This window comes from Micropterus salmoides, unplaced genomic scaffold (genome assembly GCF_014851395.1).
Source record: "Micropterus salmoides isolate LMB-PRFRI ecotype aquatic unplaced genomic scaffold, ASM1485139v1 Ms_hic_scaffold_4, whole genome shotgun sequence".
Taxonomy (NCBI): Eukaryota; Metazoa; Chordata; class Actinopteri; order Centrarchiformes; family Centrarchidae; genus Micropterus; species Micropterus salmoides.
In genome coordinates this window covers 27,633,299-27,656,664 of record NW_024043372.1, presented here as the reverse complement: position 1 = coordinate 27,656,664, position 23,366 = coordinate 27,633,299, and the positions used below count along the sequence as shown (strand labels likewise).

At 42.1% G+C, this 23,366-nt stretch overlaps 1 protein-coding gene across 5 annotated transcripts in view; it reads right to left on the bottom strand.

Moving 5' to 3' along the window:
- Positions 1–2,121: 2,121 nt before the first annotated feature.
- Positions 2,122–23,366, bottom strand: part of plxna1b (plexin A1b) — a 191,664-nt gene continuing 170,419 nt past the window's right edge. For 3 of the 5 annotated variants that reach the window (XM_038695462.1, XM_038695464.1, XM_038695463.1), the window contains exons 22-32: positions 20,489–20,745; positions 17,622–17,688; positions 14,080–14,226; positions 13,478–13,637; positions 12,988–13,091; positions 12,543–12,651; positions 10,830–11,020; positions 8,523–8,692; positions 8,082–8,294; positions 7,837–7,987; positions 2,122–5,891 (exon numbers count right to left, since the gene is read on the bottom strand). In XM_038695462.1, coding sequence (XP_038551390.1) covers positions 5,796–5,891; positions 7,837–7,987; positions 8,082–8,294; positions 8,523–8,692; positions 10,830–11,020; positions 12,543–12,651; positions 12,988–13,091; positions 13,478–13,637; positions 14,080–14,226; positions 17,622–17,688; positions 20,489–20,745 — 1,665 coding nt within the window. In that variant the 3' untranslated portion in view covers positions 2,122–5,795. The remainder of the gene's footprint in view (positions 5,892–7,836; positions 7,988–8,081; positions 8,295–8,522; positions 8,693–10,829; positions 11,021–12,542; positions 12,652–12,987; positions 13,092–13,477; positions 13,638–14,079; positions 14,227–17,621; positions 17,689–20,488; positions 20,746–23,366) is intronic. The other 2 variants (XM_038695465.1, XM_038695467.1) reach the window with 1 other exon arrangement.

Genomic DNA, 23,366 nt, shown 5'->3' with positions numbered 1-23,366 from the left:
CAGACACCAAAAGACTCCTCAGCTAAAATAGAATTCCAATTTCACTGGGTTCAATGTGTGATAAAACAGAGAGCCCTCTTCAATTGTAGCTAAACGAGATTAAAGAGGAAGGGGGGGGGGCAAATACAGATCATGGCTTTATTAACTATGGCAACAGAATTTTGTATGCAAGGAGAGGTGGAGGAGGGAGGCAGTGGGGGTGAAGAAACGAGCATCTTGTGCTTTGCAAGGAATTTATCATAATGTTCGCGCTGCAAGATCATTTGCCTCTTGACAGGATCATTACGAGATTCAGTGCTCCCACGACCATTACGCAATTTCAGCGTTCCTCCTTGGATGGAATTTTAATTGAATTAGCCCGGCTGGTTACACATGGTGCGAACGATAACATTTTCTGTCTATCTGGGCTCATTGAATCCGCTGGGGTGGTGGGGGGTGCTGACGGGTGCTGACGGTTTAAGGTAGGCCATAAGAAAAAGGACAAGGTGGTTTTCCAGTCTGCTTTCTTCTGGGTCTCCCTCTCTCACTGGTGCTCCATGCCTTCGTGTTCAGCAACAATACCACTGGCCTAGCACGTCTGAGTCAGCTCTACTGTATTATATACTCAGAGCCACTCTTCCATGTAAGTGCCCATGTAAGCTGAGAGCAGTGCAAGCATGATGTATGGTTAGGGGGTAAATGTTTGTATTAACAACTCCAGAGAACAAACCTCCAGCAGCCACTCAAGTACATTCCCATAAGAATGATTAATGATGCTGGTCATGTTATGAAAGAAAGGGAGACAGAGAAGGGAAGCCATCATGCTCTTGACTGTGAACATTTTGAACCTAAATTATATGATACTAATTGGCACAGTCCATTAAGGCTGATGTGGGTTGCGTATCAATGGAAGAATTTCAATACTAGTGCAGATGGTATACTGTTTTTTACATTGAGGGTTACACACAGTTTTCAAAAGTTAAATGTCGATACAAAGGGGCCCAGGGATTGCCACAAGAAAATGACAAATCTGAATCTGACAAATTTTCGATACTTGGGTGCTCTGGGTACATTTCACACAACTATGTTCAGGCTCCACCAAAAACCCTTTTTTAAATGAAATTAAACAAATTAAAACAGAATCTACACAGCAGCATGCCCCACAGTTCTGCAGGGTTAAGGTCAAGTCACACCAGCATTACAAACAGCGAAATTGTGCTACAAAATCTATTAATTTCAAAGGAACTGTCATGATCAGTGGATGCTATAGACCGATATCAAACCGTCTTGACAGTGCTGACCTTTAAGGGAACGGAGAGCTGGAAAGCTGCGTGTTAGCTGTGTTGCACCATTCACTTTAATTTAAACTGCTTCTGTCGGGGCACTATATAAATTGTGCCACACAAAACAGGCAGTTTTCAGGCAGTTATGAAACAGGATGGTACAAATATATCTTTTGAATAACTGTGTTAACTTATTGTCCTGAGGGCAACTGAGCTAACAGTTAGCGAGCTTGCTAGCTCGGAGAGCCTTTTTTCCCTGTCTTTAGTAACTCTTTATTGAATGGAATAATGTACAGTCCTAAAAATAAAATGTCAAGGGGGAGTAAACTGTAAAGTTCAGTACAGAATAAATAGAAAAAAGCTCAGAGAGCTGTTGTGGCTGACTAGCATGTTCCCGGCTAGGAGGTGCTCCAGTAGTTTCCAGCCCTGAGACTCAACAAGCTTACTAAACTGCAGATTTCGTGATGATGGCAACCAGGACTTTGTGTTGTGGGTTGTACTTGAAAAGCAATGCTGCACACTCTGGTTAATTTTTAATGTAAATAATATATATTGTAGATGAAAAACAAACACAAACGCACCACTTAGTTAGCTACCCTTTACGTAGTCACTGAGGATGAGAATCCCTTCAAGGTCGTGCAGGTGAATCTATGAAAATGAGCAGGAAAGAGAGTTGCAGGTAGTGAAAACAACAAATATACACATATTAGGATTCACAGTAACCTTGTACATAGCAAGAAGGTGTGGAGTCCTTGCTACAGTAGAACACATCCATGAACTTTAAATGTAACAAACCTGTATGACTTCATCCATCTATAAAAACTGAATAAGTCATTAAATTAAAAAAATCAATGCCACATTTTATTTAGCAAAAAATGTTTAATCTCTCCTTGATGTGTGTTTATTTACAAGTAGTAAATCTGCAAAATAGGAAATAACAGAATATTTACACAATGAATGTTATCCTGCAAACGTGTGACAGTCGATTCAAGTCTGAAACCGTGTGTCTGTGTGTATTTGAGTTATTGTAATATTAAAATTCCTTTGCCAGCTCTGTCTGTAAATTCATTTGCTTTGCGTTTCCTTGGATTCTATGTAACTTTCATTAAAAAACAAAAACAACTACTGAATTTTCAGAATCGGAAGAAAGCAGGAAAAAAAACAACACTGAAAACAGAATGGTGCCAGGACTTGCATTTAACTAAATTACTCTGCTCACACTGAAGGCAGTGTAGTAAACTTCACTTGTTGATTTGTTCTGATTTGACAGAAACAGCATAAAAACTAAGCAACTCTCAAACTGCAGTCGGCATGTTGTTCTAAGTCAGCAGCTGATGCTTGCTTCCTCCTGATGACACCAAACACTCTTAGACAACAGACATGCTGGATACAACCTCAATAACAATAAATACAAGTCAATTATCACACCAAACTACTGTTGGCTGGGAAGGTTTTCTAAAGATGTGTCTGGACTTGCAAAGCAGGTCAATCTAAAAGGCAAACAGCCATGCAAACGATAAACAAGCCAACTCCCCCAGAAGTCATTTAATCAACCAAATTACAACCAGAGTACGACACAAATGGAGCATGAACCTGAGAATGAAGTGAGAATGTTTAAGTGTCTTTAAAAAGCCTGACACATCACCTACTGGGCACCGTCGCCTCAGTCGGTTTTTGTCTGTGTGCTTGTCCCCACTGTACATCATACTCACACTGATCATTCAAAGGACTGCTGTTAAAAGCACGGCTGGGCCCTCGCCACAGCAGTCATCTATTTCCTTGCCATGAGAGCTACAGTAAGAGCACCAAAAAGCACAAATGCAGCAAAACCTCAGCTGTATACTGAAGGAATAAAACATGTTTATAATGATTGTAAAGTGGACATATTTTTATGGAGGTTTTGCAGTAATCTCCTTTATATAGAGTTATGATGACGACTATTATTTATTGTGTATAGCCAACATGGTCAGCTGAAAAGGATACATTTCTATCCTGACATGGGCAGAGTGGTCCCTTAAGACTGTTTTTTTTTTGGCAGGTACAGAGTAAACTATCCATATGTAAGTCCCGAAAGATATCCAGTTGAAATAGGCTCATATGTATGCAAGTTGTAGAAAGCAATGTCTCAGACATGTAAACAAAATGGCGGGTTGACATTAAATTGGGAGGTGTGCTCACTATTCTTGGATGTGAGAGAAGATTGTTTTTTTTGTTTGTTTTTTTTAAGGAACCTGGCATAAAAATGGATAGCGACAGCATTTATGATCAGCATAAAATGACAGCCCTAATGTTTGATAGAAAAACAAGGTACAAGAGTTAAAGCAGCAAGTCACATTTCCATCACAAAGACACAGATGCTCATCTGATGCAACAATTTCATTTTGATCCTTGAGATCAGGAAAATAAACCTTGAGTTCGGTCAAGTACTTCAACTTCAGGCAAACCCAAGAGAATTTTGTCTTCTGTGTACCGTAAAATGTACAATTTACATCTTGAAAAAAAAAAGACAAAAAAAAAACAAAAAAAAAAACAACCTGATTACAACTAAATGGCAAACAGCTTTTGTTCATCATGAAAAAGTATACAATTTACAAATGAAAACATCAACAAAAACATTATACAGACCACAGTTTGGTTTTTCGGCAAGCAGAAAAACAAAAAATCGGAAAACATTATTTCTCACCACAAAGTCAAAAACCATGACTTCAAAAAAAAAAGGGAAACAAAGAAATCCTCTTAAGAGAGCAGTAATAAAAAAAGCTTAAGCCACACATGGCAATAGGCTAGTTTTGAAACAAGAGCTGCAGGCTAAGGGGAGGATTACTCAGCCTTGTGTAGCTAATGAACAGGTGTCTCACCTCTCTATATTTCTATACCCCTCCCCCATGGATAAAAAGCTAACCGTCTCAAATAGATAGGTTAGAGGTGGAGAGAAACACTCAGTATATATTTTCCTTGCCCCTCTTTTTGGGTATTAACATTGAATAAAATGAAAAATAAAAGTGGCTTTAGGCTGAAAACAGCTTTTCCCACTTTGTTTCACCACTGAGGGGCTTCGGCTAAGCTCTACCTGACCTCATTGTCGCTCCTGTAAAGATGTAAGCAGTGCCTGAGAGCACCAAGACTTTGGCTTTGCTCTAACAGGACTGTGTGTGTTTTAATTAATGACCCTTCAAGGAATGGATAACACAAACTCTGGACCCACGGAATCCGAACGGTTAGATATGGTAGCTATGTGGTATCGGGGCAAACGGGAATATTACAGGTAGTGCAATGTAGCTACTTCATTGTTTAGTCACCATTACCACGATCCACAGAACTGCCGCTTCTTGACCCTTGAAGAACAGAACCAGCCGTGGAGCCGGATACTAATGTGGCCCTGATAAAGCAACAATCCTGTGAGTATATATTTGGTTTTATGAAACCAAAAGATTGCACTGATTGAATTAGAAACAACAGCAACTTTGTGTTATCACCATGACACCATGAACTGTGAACTCAAGAAGACAGACGACTTCGTGTGTCGCCCCACTTCCCGCCAATTTTCAACAAAGATCTTATGATGCGTCATTGCTCAAATGATTCTTTTCAGTCACTAGGCATGTTCATATTTAAAATCATACGGTTGCACATTCCATCTAACAAAATGTCTTTGCACTAAACAACATTCAAAGAAAACATGGCACAGTACGACTTTTTTGTTTCTTTTTTGTTGTTTTTTTGTCTACGCTGTTTTTTTCTTTTGTACTTGAAATATCAAATCATGTTTCATTGTCGTATTTTTTATTGTGTTTGTTAGTTTTAAATGAAAAGGAAAAACAGAAATGTTTTCTCCCTAATCTTTCTTTAAAAACGTAGCTGTATTTATATATAATATCTATATCGTCTTCATTTGTAACGTTTCTGTAAATTGTGCAAATTCAGCAGTAATACAAGTGGCGAGAGATCAGAGAGTGGGCAGTTGATTACATTTATACAAAAAAAAAATTTTAATCTAACATCCTTTAAAACTGTGACACCCGTTGGAGTCACACGACCTGGAGAGCCTCTCTCCATTGGCTCATCACAAATTGGTCCATCCCGCTAATGATGCCAGATTTGGAGTTCCTTTTTGAGGCTTCCAATGTTTCTTTCCTGACCATCGCTTCATCACGACAAAACTTCTGAAATCAAAATCAAGCAAACAACAAACACCAACATCCACAATAATCAAATGCTGTCAGTTGACATGTTTCTCCATGTATGCATGTGTGAAAATGTCCGGTGTCCCAGTCTCCCACACAGACACCAGCCCACACGCCGTATGGGGCTGCAGACAAACACACACATACACATGTAAGCGTACACAGGCCCGCCCATCTCTGCCGAACCCCCCCCATTTTGCAGTATACTGCGTCAGTCCTTTTGCAGTTTGTCTGTCGTATTGTTGGGGGTTGGAGTTTTGTTTGTTGTCTGGGTGAGAGGAGCGAGGGAGAGAGACAGATGGAGAGGAGGAGTGAAGAGAAAGGAGGAGATGGAGGTGTAGGATGGTCCTCAGCTGGTCAGGGCCATTGTGTCGATGACCTGCTCCAGCTTGCTCCTCAGTCTCTGTCTCCTCGCCTGCTCGTCCCGCTCCAACGCCGACAAGATCTGAAACCAGAAAGGGGGAAGATGTCAGAGGACACCAACATACCACCTGGCTGGTTCGCACATGCTGTACATTTTCATAAAAATAATGAATAATGAACAAATGAAGGCTGGGTAAAACAAACAAACAGTGAAGGGGGTGGAATCACCTGCAGCCTACGACAACAGTCTCCTACAAGGCAAATTCAGCATAATGCACACTAATTCCATCAGTGCAACAACAGAGTCAGGCCATCTCAGCTGCTCTGAATTTCTATTTTTTTTTTTAATTTATAAAAATGTTTTGTTCTGTTCACCTATCAATTCCAGTTTTTACACATTTCTGTTTGCTGCCAATGAAATGTAACACTTTAATGTGAAAAAAAAAAATCAGCTTGCAGTGGAGGAAAATGATATTTGACACGAATGTTGTTGTAGAGATGGAATTAGTGTTGTGGAGTATACATACGACTGAATATATCAAGACAAACATGGAGGAAGTTTTGAGTTTGCATTAACTGGCAAGCAGGGGAAATAATATAAGCTTGCTTGTAAACAAAGGCCTGGTTCTGCCCTGGCCACTATTTAAGAATTTGCGGTACAGTTATCGGTGTGCTTTTCATGTATATTAAGTAAGTAAAGTAAAATAAGTAAACATTTTCTGTTATATTAACCATTGTTTCTTGTGTTACCATGTTGGAAAGAGGTCTGTCCTGGTGGAAGAAAGGCGTGGCCATGGGTGGAGGACTGTTTTATCCTGTGGCCTGCCAATCAAGCCGTACCATGTGCTACCATGTTGGAGGGGGATTTTGGGTTTAGTCTGTTTTACTTTGCAGTAGTTGTAGTTGTCGTCCATTTTGTTTTCCCCTTGTGTGTAAATTGGTTTGGCCAAGCCACTATATATGTTCCCTTGTATTCAGTTAGATAAGTTTGTTAAGTTCATATTCTGTTTTTGGTATGCTGTTTTGAGTATAGTTACATTTTGTTGACCTCTTTTATAGGCCTAGTTGTTGAGTTTTTGGTTTCTAATGTTTGGTATTTTGGGGTAAATAGAAAAAAAAAACTCTTTTCAACAAAAACTCCTGACTGTTCCCTGACAGCCTCTTTCTGGAATAACCTCCAACAAACTCTCATATGACTAAAATAACACCTGTCCAAAGTAGGTAGACACAGGACCACTGCAAACATCTCTACTGTTGCTGACTGTTTTTAAAAGGTAGTTTATCTTAGACATTTAATATTTTACGGACCCAAAATATGTGAATTAGGCTTTTCTTGGAGCTAATAAATGTGGCTCAGAAGAAAGAAAATATCATGTTTTAGAGGAAATCAAATTAGTGTATAGGTGCTTCATTTTACAGATGAAAGTTGTGTATGCTTTCTTGAGCTGGTGCTGCAGGAAATAGGAAATAAGTCAACAACAAGTTTCTGTGCAAATTTGGTTTCCTAAGGATTAACAACCATGTCGGCCCATTAATCCTAATGTGATTTTTCATACTATTTTAATCTCATTCTTATTCATTAAGCAAATCTGAGATACGTAGAGCTACAACCTTTGCTTTGTAGGACATGTGAGCATTAGACCATACACAAGAATAACCTGACCAACCTTCCACTTGTAAAACATCCACAAACCTCTCTTGAAACAACTCTGACTCAAGATTGTACCAGCTTCAACAGTCCCAGGTGCAACTGCTGTTTCCCAACTCAGTCACACTTTGCTCAATGGTGGTTAACAACTTAGCCTGGGAGGAAATTCACATTGGCTGATCGTTTTTTCTCCAAGACGTAAACACAAACGCTGAACCAGGCTTTAAATAACCCTTCAGATCATCATCTGAAGACACAGACTGTGTGACAACCAGAGCACAGGTTCCACAATGCGGTCTGGAGGACACTGAGGAATTTGGTGTGTAACACGCCTAATTAGTAAGATGTCATTCATACTGAGTGTCCTTAGGAATCTCACCTCATCCTTGTACTTGACAATGTAGGAGTAGATCTCATGTAGGGCCGACATGCTATTGAACTGGTTAGCGTGCAGGCGTGACTGCTCAGCCAGGTAGGCACTCATGTCCTGGTCACTGATGGCCGGCATCCTAGAGATGTCAGAGTAGTACCTGGAGGAGAAAAAAAACACACACAGTTTAGATCTTGCCGATTTTTATTTAAAATAGCTTTAAGACACAACAAATTAAACACATATTGGCGTACCTCTCTACCCAGTTCTTATAGTTGGGGATGTCTTTAGCGTAGAGCAACTTGTTGGAAGGTGAGTCCTTCCCTAGTTTATGCTCTGATGTTGAACAGGAGTCCATGAAGGTCTGAGCCACCACAGACAAGCAGGCGTCTGTAATGCTGTTCTTATGGATGTCAAAGACAAACTGGGGGTTCTTGATCACGTTCACCCAGAACCTCAGGGGAAGACTGGAATGATTGTGGGGATAGTGGGATGGTAGAGGAAGAGTCGCACATTTAGAAGGAATTGGTACAGAGAGCATTGCAATGACCCAAATAGAAATATGAACACTGTACATTCTGCCCGCAGTACCACCTTAAAGTGTTATTTTTCACTATTTTTCACAATAATGAGACACAAATCAGCTACCAAATACCCCCAATGAGCCCTTTCACAAAGTGCATACACAAACTCACCAGTTGCTCTTCCAAGTATGCCGTACATCAGAGTCTGATATGGAGTGTTTGTCTGCCTGCTCGTCCAAGAAGTCAAACATGTACTTGATGGCGAGAGGCAGGGCACTTCCACGGTGAGCTGTGCTGAAGATGGTCTCGAACAGGTCATCCACAAACTTCTGGAGTGTACCCTGAGCAGGAGAACCAACATGAGCTTAGTTAGTTTGCTAAAACCATTTGAAATTTCCTTGTGCGTGCTTATAGAAGATGTATTATGATTTAATATCTCTTCTTTGCTCCAATTCCAAAATGTGCTGAACCTTCTTATAACAAACTAGCCAACCTTCGGTGTATTTAGCGTAAATGTTAGCAAAATGGTACAGAATAAGTGTTCTGTACGTTTACATACCCAATAGGAATGTAAAGGTAGAGACCGCAGTTGGGTTATCACACCACATAACAGCTTCTGCTTGTATATTCCTCTTTGCTGGTGATGGTCTGGCTGTAGTTGATGGCTGTCAGTAGCAGGTGCTTGAAAATGACAGTGCTTTGCTTTTAGTACTACAACTTTCTGAGAGTTTGTGAGGGTGCTGAGTGCTCAGTGTTCTTTACAGTATTTAGGATGGGGACCAACGAGAGTTCAGCCTAAGGCTGTTCTGCAATGTTTTTTTACCACATCACACAACTTCAGAGATTCTGAATCCTCACTTATTCCTCTGAAGTTGAAACGATTTGATATTTCCCACAAGAATTCAGCGTGTTCGTTTCAGTCTTCAAGCATCCAGGCCACCTTTTACAAAACCTTATTTAAACCAGCCAGAAGTTGAATCTGCAGTTTTGGTTTTGTGCACACACCCACAAATCGGCTTCCTAAACACACAAAGCTGAGGGGCCGTAATAAATAAGAACAAATCTGCAGAGCTCCAAGTTCCTCTATTGTCTTCCTCTGGCTTGCATTTCTCAGTCAAGGTAGCATTGATGCCGTTAACCTTGCATTTTCCTACCTGGAGCTCGAACAATGAAAATCTAGAGCTAATGAGTGAAACATCGAGGAAGTGGGGGTGATCTGATTCACCAACATAGTTAGTACTTGCAAATGAGCACAAAATCTTGGCACTGTAAGTAGACTGTGTAGGCTGCTGTTGTGTGTCTGTGCTCAGAAGCTATTTGTTGATGTGTTCAGCTGGGGTCCATGTGTATTCTCTGTGTAAGGAGTGGCAGAATGACTTAAGGGAAGAGATGTCAACGTACTGTGGACACAAGTGCACTCCAGACACCTCTACTGTTGCTGACGTTATAATGTTAGTTTATCTTATCTATTTTTTGGACCCAAAATATGTGGATTAAGCTTTTCTTGGAGCTAATAAATGTGCATAATGATGAGTCTGGATGATTTTGTGCTGTGAAACTAAATGGTTCATTTCAAGCTTAATTTTACAGATGGAAGCTATGTATGCTTTTTTTTGTGCTGGTGCTGAAGTGCAGTTTGTAGGAAATAAGGCAAAAATAAACCGACAACAAGATTCTGTGCAAATTTGGTTTCCTAAGGATTAACAACCAAGTAGGCCCATTAATCCTAATGCGATTTTTCATGCTATTTTAATCTCATTCTTATTCATTAAGCAAATCTGAGATACGTAGAGCTACAACCTTTGCTTTGTAGGACATGTGAGCATTAGACCATACACAAGAATAACCTGACCAACCTTCCACTTGTAAAACATTCACATACCTCTCTCGAAACAGCTCTGATAAAGATGCCAACATCGTACCAATTTCAACAGTCCCAGAATATAGAACAGTCCCAGGTGCAACTGCTGTTTCCCAAAACATTCTTACAGTGATTGTAACTCAATCACACTCTGCTTAATGGTGGTCAACAACTTAGTCTGGGAGGAAACACACAGACATCAATGCAAATACTGAGTCCGGCTTCAAATAACCCTTCAGATCATCATCTGAAGACACAGGCTGTGTGACAACCTCAGCACAGGTTCCACAGTGTGGTCTGGAGGACATGGAGGAATTTGGTGAATAATGATCACAGTGGTAAGGCCTGGGCCTAAAGACCCTGAGGCCACCAACAGAGGGCCCAGTAACACCAACCAAACAGCTCAATAGTCAAAAGGTCAACCTCCTAATTAAGACGCATGCACTCATTCCTGTGCATATGTGTGTCTCTGTGCGAAAGGTTATGAAAAATGTTAATGAGCTCTGAGACCACCATCAAACAAAGGTCAGGGGTAGGGGCTGCTGGTGGAAGTAGTCTACATGACAGGGATGCGGTGGAGTGGAGTGTGTGTGCGCAAATCTACTGCTTCTGGATACCTTGGTAGCTAGCAGTCGGGTCAGGTAGATCTCAGAGACCATCTTGCTCCCTCTGTCACCTTCCCTCTGGTCTGAGTGGTCGTGGTTCTTGACCAGGTGCCACAGTTTGGTGCCGCTCTCGAGGTCGGGGGTGATCATGGGTGTTCGGGAGCGCAAGCTGTCTGGACTGCTGGCTGTTCTCAGCATGCTCTCTGGAAGGAGGTGGGAGAGGAGACATGGAGGGGAGTTCAAAATAACATTAAGAAAGAACAGGCACAGGTCTTAATATCCATTTCAAAGGGAACTGCTTATAAATTAAGATACCGTTGATAAAGAACACATGAATAAGAAATCGGAGGAAGCTACAGAGAGAAACATCTTCTGTGTGAAATTAAAAGCCTTTCTGAAAGGTGACAGCTTCTTCTACTTGCATGTCACTCTTTCATTCCCGAATAAATTTGTCTGTCACTCTCTCTCCTGCTCCCTCCCTTCGTTGGACAGTGATCCCCTATTCTGTGACACGGAGCATTACGCTTTTAGTTTGAATGCTTGTCACTTTCGTGACAAAGCAGGGAAGGATTGAGAGGTTCAAAATGTCAGGGGAGAATGTGGACCAGGGAAGTACGGAGCAAGTGTGATGGGGGTGTTAGTGAGTATTTATGTGTATTTCATGGTGGCAGAGCTCATGCACAGAGCGCCACTGTACACCAAAGAAGGATTTAGAAAATAGAAGCGAGAGATGAAAACAGTGATAACGAGAAACAGAGGTCCACTTCACACTTAACATTAACATGTGTCTGACGGTATCTGGGTTGTGTCTGGACATGTATTTGGCATAAAAATGCATTTCCATCAAACATATTTTCGAAAGTCAAGATAATATTTCCAAATGCTTTCCACTACAGTTTGGCCCTGCTCACATAAACAGTGCAGCATAGCCTTGTTAATCAGGTTGGGTTTTTTTTACCTTCTCGACATCTATTTGTGTGATTTCTTGGTTGGATGCAGTAATGAGACCTTATTCATATTTACAAAGGCGCAATGTGCCTGACCTCTGATTAATGAATAAGTCTTGGATTAATCTACATGTGGATTTAAAGTATTTTTGCAATATATTAATCACCAGAAATGTGAGGTATAAAGGGGATCAGACAGATAGAAATTAAGAGAGAAGTGAGCAGCAATAAAAAGCTGGACAGTCAGCAAGGCACTAGACACTAGACACAAAACGAGCCACTCTACTTGATGTCAAACTGCTGACAGCTGTCATGCAGGTCATCCTCTGTGGGATGTATGATGGGATGCAAAAATATGAATTTATATGAACAGATTTGCCTTGATAACCAAAATTTCAGTACTACGCCACTGATTGTGTACATATTTGATTTTCTGAATAAATTCAGTTACTTTAACATATGTTAACATGTATATGTTTATAATGTCTGTAAACTGAAAGATTTAAAGAAAGGGGCAACAAGTAGTCCACTAGGTCTTAAACTCAATCCCAACTCACCTTATCCGGATGAAAAACTAGTTTGACATGGACACCAAATGAACATTAAAAGTGTCCAGTGTGTCTGATGTTTCTTCCTGTCAGCAGCATTATATTTTAACATTCAAGTCAGAAGTCATCAGAAGGCAATATAAGCATTTTGTTTTTACTGGTATATGGCTAGAAATGTGTTTGCACATATTATGAAATGAGGGCACACATACAAAAACACATGCACACACCTTCTCTCGTACCGTATCTGCTGAGGGACTTAGTGAACGTGGAGGAGTTGGAGATATTGTAGGCCGAGTTCTGTTTAGGCACCAGGGCAATCACTGAGCCATCTGTCACCTGAAATAGGAATTTGAACATCAGTTTTCCCATGAAAAAATGTCCAGCAGCAAGATTATACTCCAACTACGCAAACTTTACTAGAGCACTCATTGTGTAAGTGGCTTATTTTTTAACTGATGTGTAACTTATTTGCAACAATGTGAATAACTGCTACATTGTTTCAATGGGCTGAAATATACCCTAAACAATGACAACCATAACACCACCTACTGTATGTACTTGAGTGGATTCGAAAGCAATGGTCATGTGCAACCAAAACAATGAATTGAGTTATTGTTCCAACGAGACCCCAGGGATGGTGGGGATTTATGTTGTGCTTGAGCAGTGGGGTACCTGGTAGTGAGCCAGTGTGTTGAGTCTCTTCCAGTCGTTGTCTATCTTAGTGGTGACATCCTCGTCCTGGAGGATGATGCGAGCCATCCTACCCTGCCGCCATTCTGACACACACACACACACACGAAACACAGGTACGGTTGGGTTCATAAAGAGAGAAATGGGGCATGGATTGCATAGATACACTCATCAATAACTACTTCTCCAAACACAGTCAAGTTGCTGTGATTTACTAAGGATGAAGACAGCAAAGGTCATTGACTGAATAAATTAAAATGGGTAAAGTACATAATTCTTTTATCCCTTGACTTGAATTTGTTTTAGTACAGAATAACTTCTCCTGTCTGAAGGGCCCCTTGCTGCTTCAGAGAGCCCTTGAAACAATTCCCTCTTTACCACCTTTAGTGGTGCACCTGTGCTCAGAGTGCATACTTGGCGGGTGTGCGTGGGGGTGTGTGTGTGCGCGTGTGCGGCAGTTCCCTCTCCTTACCCAGGTCCATATCGGAGGCCTTTGGTCTCTGGGAGTACGGTGTGCCTTTGTAAACAGCATCCAGCAGTTTCTCCTTCACCTGCGTCACCGTGTCACAGTTCAGGCTCTTCACGGTCACCTCCGGAGCGTTCTCGTTCTCTGGGTTCACACAGTGCAGCGTCTACAGAGGCAGAGGTCAGGGGGCAAAGGGCAGAGAACGGATTAAGATCAGGAAGTCAGCACAGACTGGAACCGTTAACTATGCATGGAGGCGTGACTACAATGATTTTTGACCTGCAGACCAACACTTCATACAGCACTTTAGAATCAATATTCAGCTACAGAACAATGTATATGTAGCTCTTTGTAAATGCATTTCATCAGAATTAGAGGTCCTATTTGTTTCCACTTATCTGTTGTTTATGCCATAAAGGCTCAGGGATATTTTGTAGAGATTGCAAATGTTGCAGCAACTGCAAAAAGGTCCTTGATTTAGCAAATAAAATGGACACATGAAATCAACATCAATGTACTGTATGAAGTGCATGGGTTTTGTACTATTCTCTGACACCAAATGTGTAGTCCAGCTGTCTGTGTCCACAAGTCTGTGTATGTGTACTGACCAAAGTCTTGTAGTCGATCTGCTGCCTGATGAGTTTGTCCTCGCTGAGGGAGTAGCGGGCCTCTCCAGTGATCGAGTCTATTGGTCCCTTTTCCATTTGCTGCTTCATGGCACAGTACAGCATAAAGAGAGGCTCACCAGCACACTCCTGGAAACAGGGAAAGAAGGAAGGAGGAAGTAGGAAGAGGGAGACGGGGAGATGCAAAAGGTGAGAAGAAGGTAGATAAAAAGAGAAGTAGAAGGAGAGAAAGACAGATTGTTAAAATGCAAACTACGAATGCAACTGTGCAAAAACTTTACCTACACAAATGTACACAACAGCAAAAAGTGCATAGCTTTGCTGAGCAACTCTCCAATTATATTTCTAATCTTCTTTAAGCCAACCATAAGCAGAGCAGTAAAGGACGAGGCCATGGCCTGTGTTGGCTAACAGCGAGCTGAAAACTGACAGAGAACGACACACACACAGCATTTTTCTCTCACACACACCAGCCTCTCCCCTGTGTCTCTTCTTTGAGAAAAACACCCTTTGTAAATCTGTTTGTGTGTGTGTGTGAGCGAGCAAGAAGGAAAGGAGAGTGTGAGTGTGAGTGTGAGTGTGAGTGAGTGGCAATTGATGGAGGAGTTAATAGAAGGTTAACGACTGAGGGGTGAAAAACGCTTGGAGAAGCACTTTGGTGTGTGAGACGTGTCAACCGGGCAACGAGCACTGGGATGTTGGGCCCCTGTCGCTCTCTTTCCACCTCTTTTTATTCACTCACTTGTTCTGCTGGCCTGCCAACTAAGCACTGCCTGCTTGTACTACTTTTTTGGTTTCTTTTAAAAGGATCATTCTGGTTACTATTGCCGGCTATGTCTTTCTATTTGCAATAATAACACTCACCGAGTAATGCAGCAACATTGGTATAAAAAAAATAAAAAAATAAAAAAAAGTCAGACGCAGTAAGAAACAGGAGCAGTCAGACAATCAGGCAGGTTTTAAACAAACCCCCAGGTTAGCAAAATGCATATGAATGAGAAAACGAAGGTGAACAATAGAATTATCACCCAAACTGTTCATTGTAAACATCCATCACATTTTACAGACCCTACATACTATGGTTGTACACGCACAGTTTTCCTGTGCAAGGAGGAATTATCACTGACAGTTGGGTTGGGTTCACTTTCAGTTTTACCTCCAACTTAGTTTAGATCAGTGGTTCTCAACCTGAAGGCCAGGGGTTGCTAGATAAATCTGAGGTAGTACAACATATTTCTGCTATACAGATAATTTTTAAAAAGAAAACCCAAACACAATCAAGGTCTATTTAGAAGCAATTTCTGGAACTCTTGACAGCATCTCCTGGTTTTCCTCAGTGGAAACTTGTATAAATGTATAGATGCTCAGACTTTACTCACATTCCTCTAATCGTTGAATTTCATGGCAAAATATTAAAAAATTTCACATCTTCAAGCCTCTTTTCAAATCAAAGTCTGAAAAGGCAACATCACGTTTTGGTTAAACTACTGGTAACTCACAGACGTGCAACCTGAAACAAGGGCCCACGACAAGATATTTAAAAGGTTGGGATACACACCGCGTTGTTTGTTTAACTCATTGTGGCGATGCCGCTGAGTTATTAGATCTCATCAGGTACTGTGGTGCATACAACATAATCGAACGGTTGCACATTACTCACATCACAATACATTTCTAAATGTTCGCGGTCTTACAATCATACTCAAATTCATGCTGTTCAACCAATGATTCCTTCCATTTCCTAACTGTCCTTTAAAGCTTCGACATGCAACTTTGTGCCTTGAGGCAGAGGACGTGCATTGCAAGTTCTGTCCTGCGCCCTTCAGCAGGACATGTTCATGTATCAACACGTGTCAGTCATCTTAGTGAGCTGTCAGATGAACTCTGTGGGATAATCTAGCACTGCCCGATACCTATGGAGAAAACACAGAACACCGGCTGACGTCCTCTCTGTCCAACAGCATACTAACCAGCTTTGTGCTGCATTATCAGCCCTTCAGATGGCACCAGTGTGGAAAAGCAATACTGATACTCAATGTTCTTGAGAGCGTGATGTCTGATGTACATTTAGCTTTGCTGTACTGTGTTTCTCACTTCAGTGTCCTGCTGCCACTATTATAATACATTTTTTCATTAATTTAAATATATTATAACAACAACATCTTCATACAGCATCATAAAGCAACACACAGCATTCTGGAGCAATAATAAGAGTACCTGCCCTCTCTCAAACAAGCCAAGCACAGAAGGACAAGTGAACCCTTAGAACTGGGTAATAGATAAAAGGTTTTCTTACTCCTGCTCCCTTTTGTAAGTAAAAGCTTCATCTATTTACTCCCTTTGAACAACTACTTGACCTTTACCCATCTCTATTCACACCTGGCTGAACCTTGAAATTGTTCCAGGCCTTTCTTTTATGTGACCCCAGAAAAACTCAGGAGAGAGAGAAGCGCTGTACTGCAGAGGTTAGATAAAAGCTAGGTTGGTAACCTTGCTTCTAGCTACAGCTAGTCTTTGCTTCAGTACTAATTTTTCCCCAATTCCTTTTCCCTCTCTCACTTTACCTTGCACTTAGTTCCGTTTCTCACTTTAAAACTTTTAAATTTGTAACATTTCACCTCTCAACCATCCATATCCACTTCAGACCATTTTCTCTCTACATTCTTCTGCCCTTTCCCTGTTGTCTTTGTCTTGTCTGAAGTTCATAAACACAGCTGTCGTAAAAAGATCCCCTACAGCTTCCCTGGTAACCCACTCCACTGTCTCTGAACCCAACTCTGGCTGTCCAGTCTCTCATTTGGAGCCAAAACACACACATGCATGCACACAAAAAATTGACACACTGACACACACACAGATGCTAACTGGGACCCCCAGGGGCTTGGCTAGTTCGCTGTCCATCGTGCCTGTCCTGGCGGGGGTTTAAGGCCCTGCTGCTAACTGATTAGCTGCAGTGATGTCTGAATGTAGAGAATGCATGTGTGGAAACATGAATTTAGCACAGTTTAAGGCTCAATAATTCCCTCTGATTCCATATCACAGGGAGAGGAATTTAAAAAGAGAAAGAAAACATACAGACAGACAGACAGAGAAATGAGAGAACGCATTTGTGTAAGATCTCTGGCTTCCTCTTTTGCTAAGCCCCAAAGCTCTGAAGGGGGATACAAACACAGAAGCATGCATACAGGCGCACACACACACACACACGTTCCTGGATGTAAAAGAATCCAGCGAGGGACACAAAGAGAGGTAGGGTTAGTGCGACAGGCTACGGCGATCACAACAACATGACCAGCTGTGTCTGAACAGCGCTTCAGATTTCAGATTTCTCAGTTTGGAGACGGGAGAATTTACCACATGAAAGAGGTAAGGGATAGGTAGCCTGCTGCCTTATCTAACGCTGCAGCTGTGAATGTGTGTGTGTGTGTGTGTGTGTGTGTGTTAGTGAGGCATTATTCTATTCTTAAACAGCAGCAGTATTAGTATTGCTTCAAAAGTTGTGGGTGTGTGACAGACAATTTTACCTTGAGGAACTTGTAAAGCAGGAAGGTGAACCAGTTGGTGAGCATCTTCTCAGCGACTGACTCCGTCCTGAGAGAGAGATGAAAGGAAGGGGAAGTGAAGGGAGGAGGTAAAGGGTGAGGGTGAGAGGGAAAGAACAGAAAAATAAATTTAGAGAGTAACAGTGAAATGATGGGAGTACAGAGTAAGAGAGAAAGAAAAACATAAATGAGCAGCGCATAAACCTCTGCACAAGACACTGGGAGGTTTTGGAATCATCCCAAAACCGCTCGTCCCTGTTTCAACAAGCACACCCAAACAAGCCCCCCCTCCGGCTACGATCTGTGGGCATAAACCAACACTTTCATCACGGGGGGAAAAGGCATTTAAGACACGCTTGCACATCAAAGAGAACACACGGCATTATCAGTCGTCGTGCGGTTAGCTTTCAAACAACTGAGCCCTTTCCCTTGCTTTCCCCCCACCCTCACACGCAAACAAATTAACTTGCCAAAAATAAAACCCCTCCATTTCTTTCAGTTACATGCCCCTCCAACCCCCCCACCCCCGCCCCAACCCCAAGCAAACCCACTCGTCTTCATTAAAAATACAGCAATTAGTCTAATTCGCTAACTTCTCTCGTTAATCACAAACCTGCCGTGTAATGAGGGGAACCTCTGCACGTGCACGCTCTCGAGCAGACACACGTGAACAACGGGCGAGTGAAAACAGAGCAATTAAAAGGCATTGTAATTACGGACTTATTGCATCTAATTTGTTAAACAGCTGAAAGGGAGACCAGCACTAAAGGTATGTGGTGTGGGGAAAGCAGTGGATTATTTCTCCCTCTCTGTCATCGTCCTAAGATTTGCCTCCTTGCTTTCCACCATTCTTCCTTTTCATATTAGAGAGAAACAGGAAGACTGCCTAATTATCCATTCCTTGTTTTCTTTGCTGGGTTACTGGGTTGTCTAACTGGGCCACGTTCCCACATTTCTAGCAAATATGACTCTTTTTGTCATTAACAAGGTATAAGGTGCAAAAAGGTGAAGAAAAGTACGTTCTGTTGACAGCACAGGAAAATATTCTCTTGTCAACTTTACACATGAAATTCAGCTTTTTTTCATGACAATTGAGGAATTGTAAGGGAATAAGGGAAACACAGGAAACTAGGCCAATGTGAAACCAGTGAAGGCCTGTAGCAGGAACGAGACATGAACTCCTACGCTTCCGCAAGCCTCTCCGTTTGACTGTTGAGTGTTTGATGTATGTGGTGCAGTTGTTTCTTTTTTTTCATGGCTGTCAGCAAAATATAGCAGATGAAAGATGAGACAACAGGGAACGGAGGGGATGGAGGACGATTGGATCCGAATACACCTGGACAGAACACGCTTTTGGGCATGTCAAGACACGATAGTGGGCGACTTCTAACATCCTCTCATTCAGGGAAGCGACGTCCCTGCACGCATGGTTCCAAAACTTTTTAAACATGTGCTACAAGAGGAGGTATTGATGCAGCTTTCCTGGCCACACACAATGAGTATGAGCCTATAATGAACAAGTCAAACAAAATGCACCCAACGCAAGAGCATTATTTTACCACAGGGGATAAAAACATTAAGTTTTTTTTCCTGTGCTTTACTGTGTGTATTCGTAAAATTAAAAATAAAAGCCTTAAGTCTATCTATTGCAGGAAAAAGACCAAAACAGGGTGAACATGTGTAATAATTGCCTAGCTTATTAACGCCGGCTCCCGGGGCTAGTGTAGTTAGCAGGGACAGTGTGTTGTGACCGTACGCCCCAAGAGGGGATTGGAAAAGGCTTCACACAGGCACACTGGCTGAGAGTCATTTATTTGATTAGATTTTTAATTAAATATCTCTCAGAGGAGAAGGAGGAGAGGAAAAAAAACATAACTTTTTATCATTTAATGTCTAATTCCAATTTATTTGGAGACAGGCCATTTCTCTAATTGTGTCTTTCCTTAAATACGTGTATCTTTTTATGCCCGACTGTCTGCAGTAGCTCGTTTTCCCTTCTCTTCCTCCCTCTGCCTATCTACTCTCTCTCCATATTGCACCTTTCTAGTGTCCTACAGCCTTTCTATTCTTGCCTCCTCTTCTCTCCCCCATGTTTCTCCTTCCATCAATTTGCCTCCAGCCAAAGTCTCCCTCTAGACATTTTGCCCTCTCTGTCAATCACCATCTCCCTTCCTCCACTCCATCCACCCTTTCTCTCACTGCCTCTTTCACCTGCTATTCTTTCCCTCCTCTGTTGCTCATCTCCCCCTTTTCCCCTTTACCAATCCTTTCTCTCTCTCGATCCAACACACCCTCCCATCCCTCTCTACCTTCCTCACCGTGTGTGAGAGAGAGGAGAGAGTGGTCTGTCTGACTGCGGCTCCATTGGGAGTGTGTGTGCGCTCAGGGGTGTAATCTTCTCTGACAGGGACAGGGTTGAGAGTTAGAGACAAGGTAACATCACATAGGCCTCCAAAAGCTGCAGTCCCTATCCACTACCTTACTGCTCCATAACGAATCCCTCGACATCGTCATCATCAATTTCAGAATCATAATGAGAATATCTACCTGCTTGGTTTTACATGTGCATTACCACTGCCATGACAATAGGAGGGTAAGAAGAAAATAGGGAACAATAACGAGTAACAAAACTTTGTCGTTTTTCTTTTCTGAAGACTAAATGATCAAGGTGCCCATTTTCAGTAGGGTGCCTCTTCTCAAGGACGCCCTAAACCTGTAGTTTGATAAACAAAGGGACGTAACCTCAAACTTCAACCCCCAGTGGGGAAACTATCTGTGCATGTGTGACATGTTTTTTTGCGGACTCCAGGCCAGTTTCAAATCCTCTCTCTCTCTCCCTGTTTTCATACCTCCTGAGTAAGAGCTTCGGGTGGTTCTTGCTCTCCAGGTTTTTGTCGATGAGGTCAGACAGGAGCTGTTTGAGGACGCCTGTGGCGTACTCCATCTCCCCCTGCAGCGCCGTCATGATGAGGGAGGCCACGTTGCCCCGGTCTCGCATGGAGAAGGACCGCTGGGCCTCCAAGGTGCGGATGAAGGTCAGCAGGAAGTGCTTTTTAGTCAGCAGCTGGCCGAACAATGTCAGGGCTTTCTCCACGTTAGCGGGGACCTAGAGAGGAGGGGACGGAGGTGATGATGGAGAGCATTGTGAGGATAGGGATGGAGGGAAAGCAGCCATTGGTTGGACATAGGGGAAGGAAAACAATTGAAGATGGGCAGTGAAGGAAGGACGGAATGAAAGTAGGTTAAAAGGAAGCAGGAAAATAGGTGGAAGGGAAGAATGCAAGGGAGTGGTGGAAAGTTATAAGGAGGGAAGATGGAAAAGAGAGAGGGGTGAAATGAAGGAGGAATGAGAAAAAAGGTGCAATAAAGGGAAAATGAAGAATGTTAGATGTAGGGAGATATAGAGAAGAGTGTAGAGTGGAGGTGAATAAAGAGGGTGAGAGTAGGGTGAAGAGGGGGATGTGGAGAATTGGTTGTGAGTTACAGTTGAGAAATGGATTAATGAGTATGTGTGAGAATGAGGAATGTCAGATCATGTGTACATTGACAAAAGAGCTACATGTGTGCACACACACACACACACACACATTCAATACAATTTATTTATCATACATACAGGGAAAATTAGCCTCTGGAGGCATCCATAAAATGAGGCTTTCATGGTTTGCAGTCTTGTTTGCCCAAATTGTCCAAATGTCTGCCCCCCTCCCAGTTCTCTCTCCCTCTCTCTCTACCACCCCTTCAGGGATTCTCTTCTTGTCTCAAGGCAACGGACAGGCCTCCCCCTCTCTGAGGGAAAGGAACAGAGGTTTGAAGTGAGAATGTGAGCTTCATGCTGTAATAAGAAATTGATCTGCCTGCTAGCGCACTACTGTGGCCTGTGATTGCCTGGGCCATACAAATGAAAATCCAATGTCGCGCTGCACTATCCCCTTGGAATACAGTTGATAGGAAGAGCAGATACCAAATGTCTCAAAGTCCCCCTGGCCCTGCAGCTGCCACCTTACATGCATGTCAGCGGAGAGCAAGTGTGCATTTCCATGTGATGTATGTGTGTGAGTCTAATGTATACGGAGAAATGATGGAAGCACGTGCGCATGCAGCGTTACAGTGTCCACACAGCCGAGGTTCATGTGAGTGATAGAGTGTTCCCTCTTCAGAAGGGAGCACTAGTGGAGGGGGAGAGTGTTTTATTGAACACTGCTTTTCAGGAGCCTCAAACAGGCTTGGTCCTGTAGAGGCAATCTATCACTTGTACCAAGACTTAGTGGAGCTCAGGCATTGCTCACTACCCAAAAAAGAACCTTCCCTTCACTGTATTACATCAAACTGGAGCTAGCCCTGAGCCTCAACCCCTTGACTCGGAAGTTAAAAGTTTGGTGGACGTTTTACTTGTATTACCTAAGCTGTATCACAACATTCTCCATAACTCACAAATTGCATTTTATTAATTGTTATAATTACTGCTGTTATATTTTCTACTGTTTTGATGTCAATGTGCAGGAGAAAATACTAGCCTTCTAAATCATATACTGATCAAACAGAAGTATAGATAGAGCACAGCTGCAAGCAGCGTTGGGCGGGCCCTCGCATGTGTAGTGTGGTGAGGTGTGAGACGGCCGTGTTGCAGATTCTGGAGCTCTGCCGGTGCAGCTGTGAATTTGCCACGCGCTTCGAACGATGCACAAAGATGTTAATCATCACATCCTGTGTCCCCTTTGTGGCACTACATAGCGCTTGGTGCTATGACTATAACTGAATATTGGCATGTAGATGTTTTTGTGGCATGACTGTTATCAAGCATGTAAAGTTTGGTGCACATGTGAGCACACTGAAGTTACAACAATTTCCTCTTTCATGGCGAATCATCGATTTTGGATGCCACGCCACGGGCACGCTGTTTCCCGAAAACTCACCATTTATACAATTTTTTAATTGTCAATGGCTTTAGATTAGACAGGGAAAATCTGAAGTCTGTCAGACTAATTCTCTAGGACGAGTTTGTTAAAGTATGGAGCGTATAAATCATCCAAAAATGACTGTTAAATTCAAAATGGCTGACTTCCTGTTGGGTTCAGGCCATCGCTCCAAGAGGCTTTTTTTGATACATGTTACATGATACATGTACCACAGAAATTTTGTACATGTAGGTAAAATGTGCCACGGGGGTTGTTTCGTTGAATGTCAGTTCCATATGGCGCTATGCATATGGGTGAATGTTGTCGTGTACATGTGCTCAGGGCGGGATTCTTATCAAACGTGTAAAATTTGGTACAGATTTGATCATGTACATTCAAGTTACAACAATTTCCTGTGTCATGGCGAAGAGCTTAACTTTGCAGCCATGCCACCGCCACACCATCAACTACAGACTCACAAGTTTTACAACATGGCTTCACCAATGTGTTAAAGCTGATATGTCCAACCTGCTAGGAGTAGTAGTATATAACAGCGTCATTTCCTGTTGCCAGCAGGTGGCGCTATGACTTTGAGTGAATATTGGCATATAGATGTGTTCTCTTGTTATACATGTTAACTTTGGTGCAGATGTGAGCATGTATACTGAAGTTATAACAACTTCCTGTTTCATGGCGAATCATCGATTTTAGACAGCACAACTTTTAATCTGGAAAACTTGCAGAACAAGATTCTTCACTTCATTTACACTTTTTCTTCCAAGCACACACACTTTCTGAGTAAAAAAAATAAAACACTCAACACTCAAAT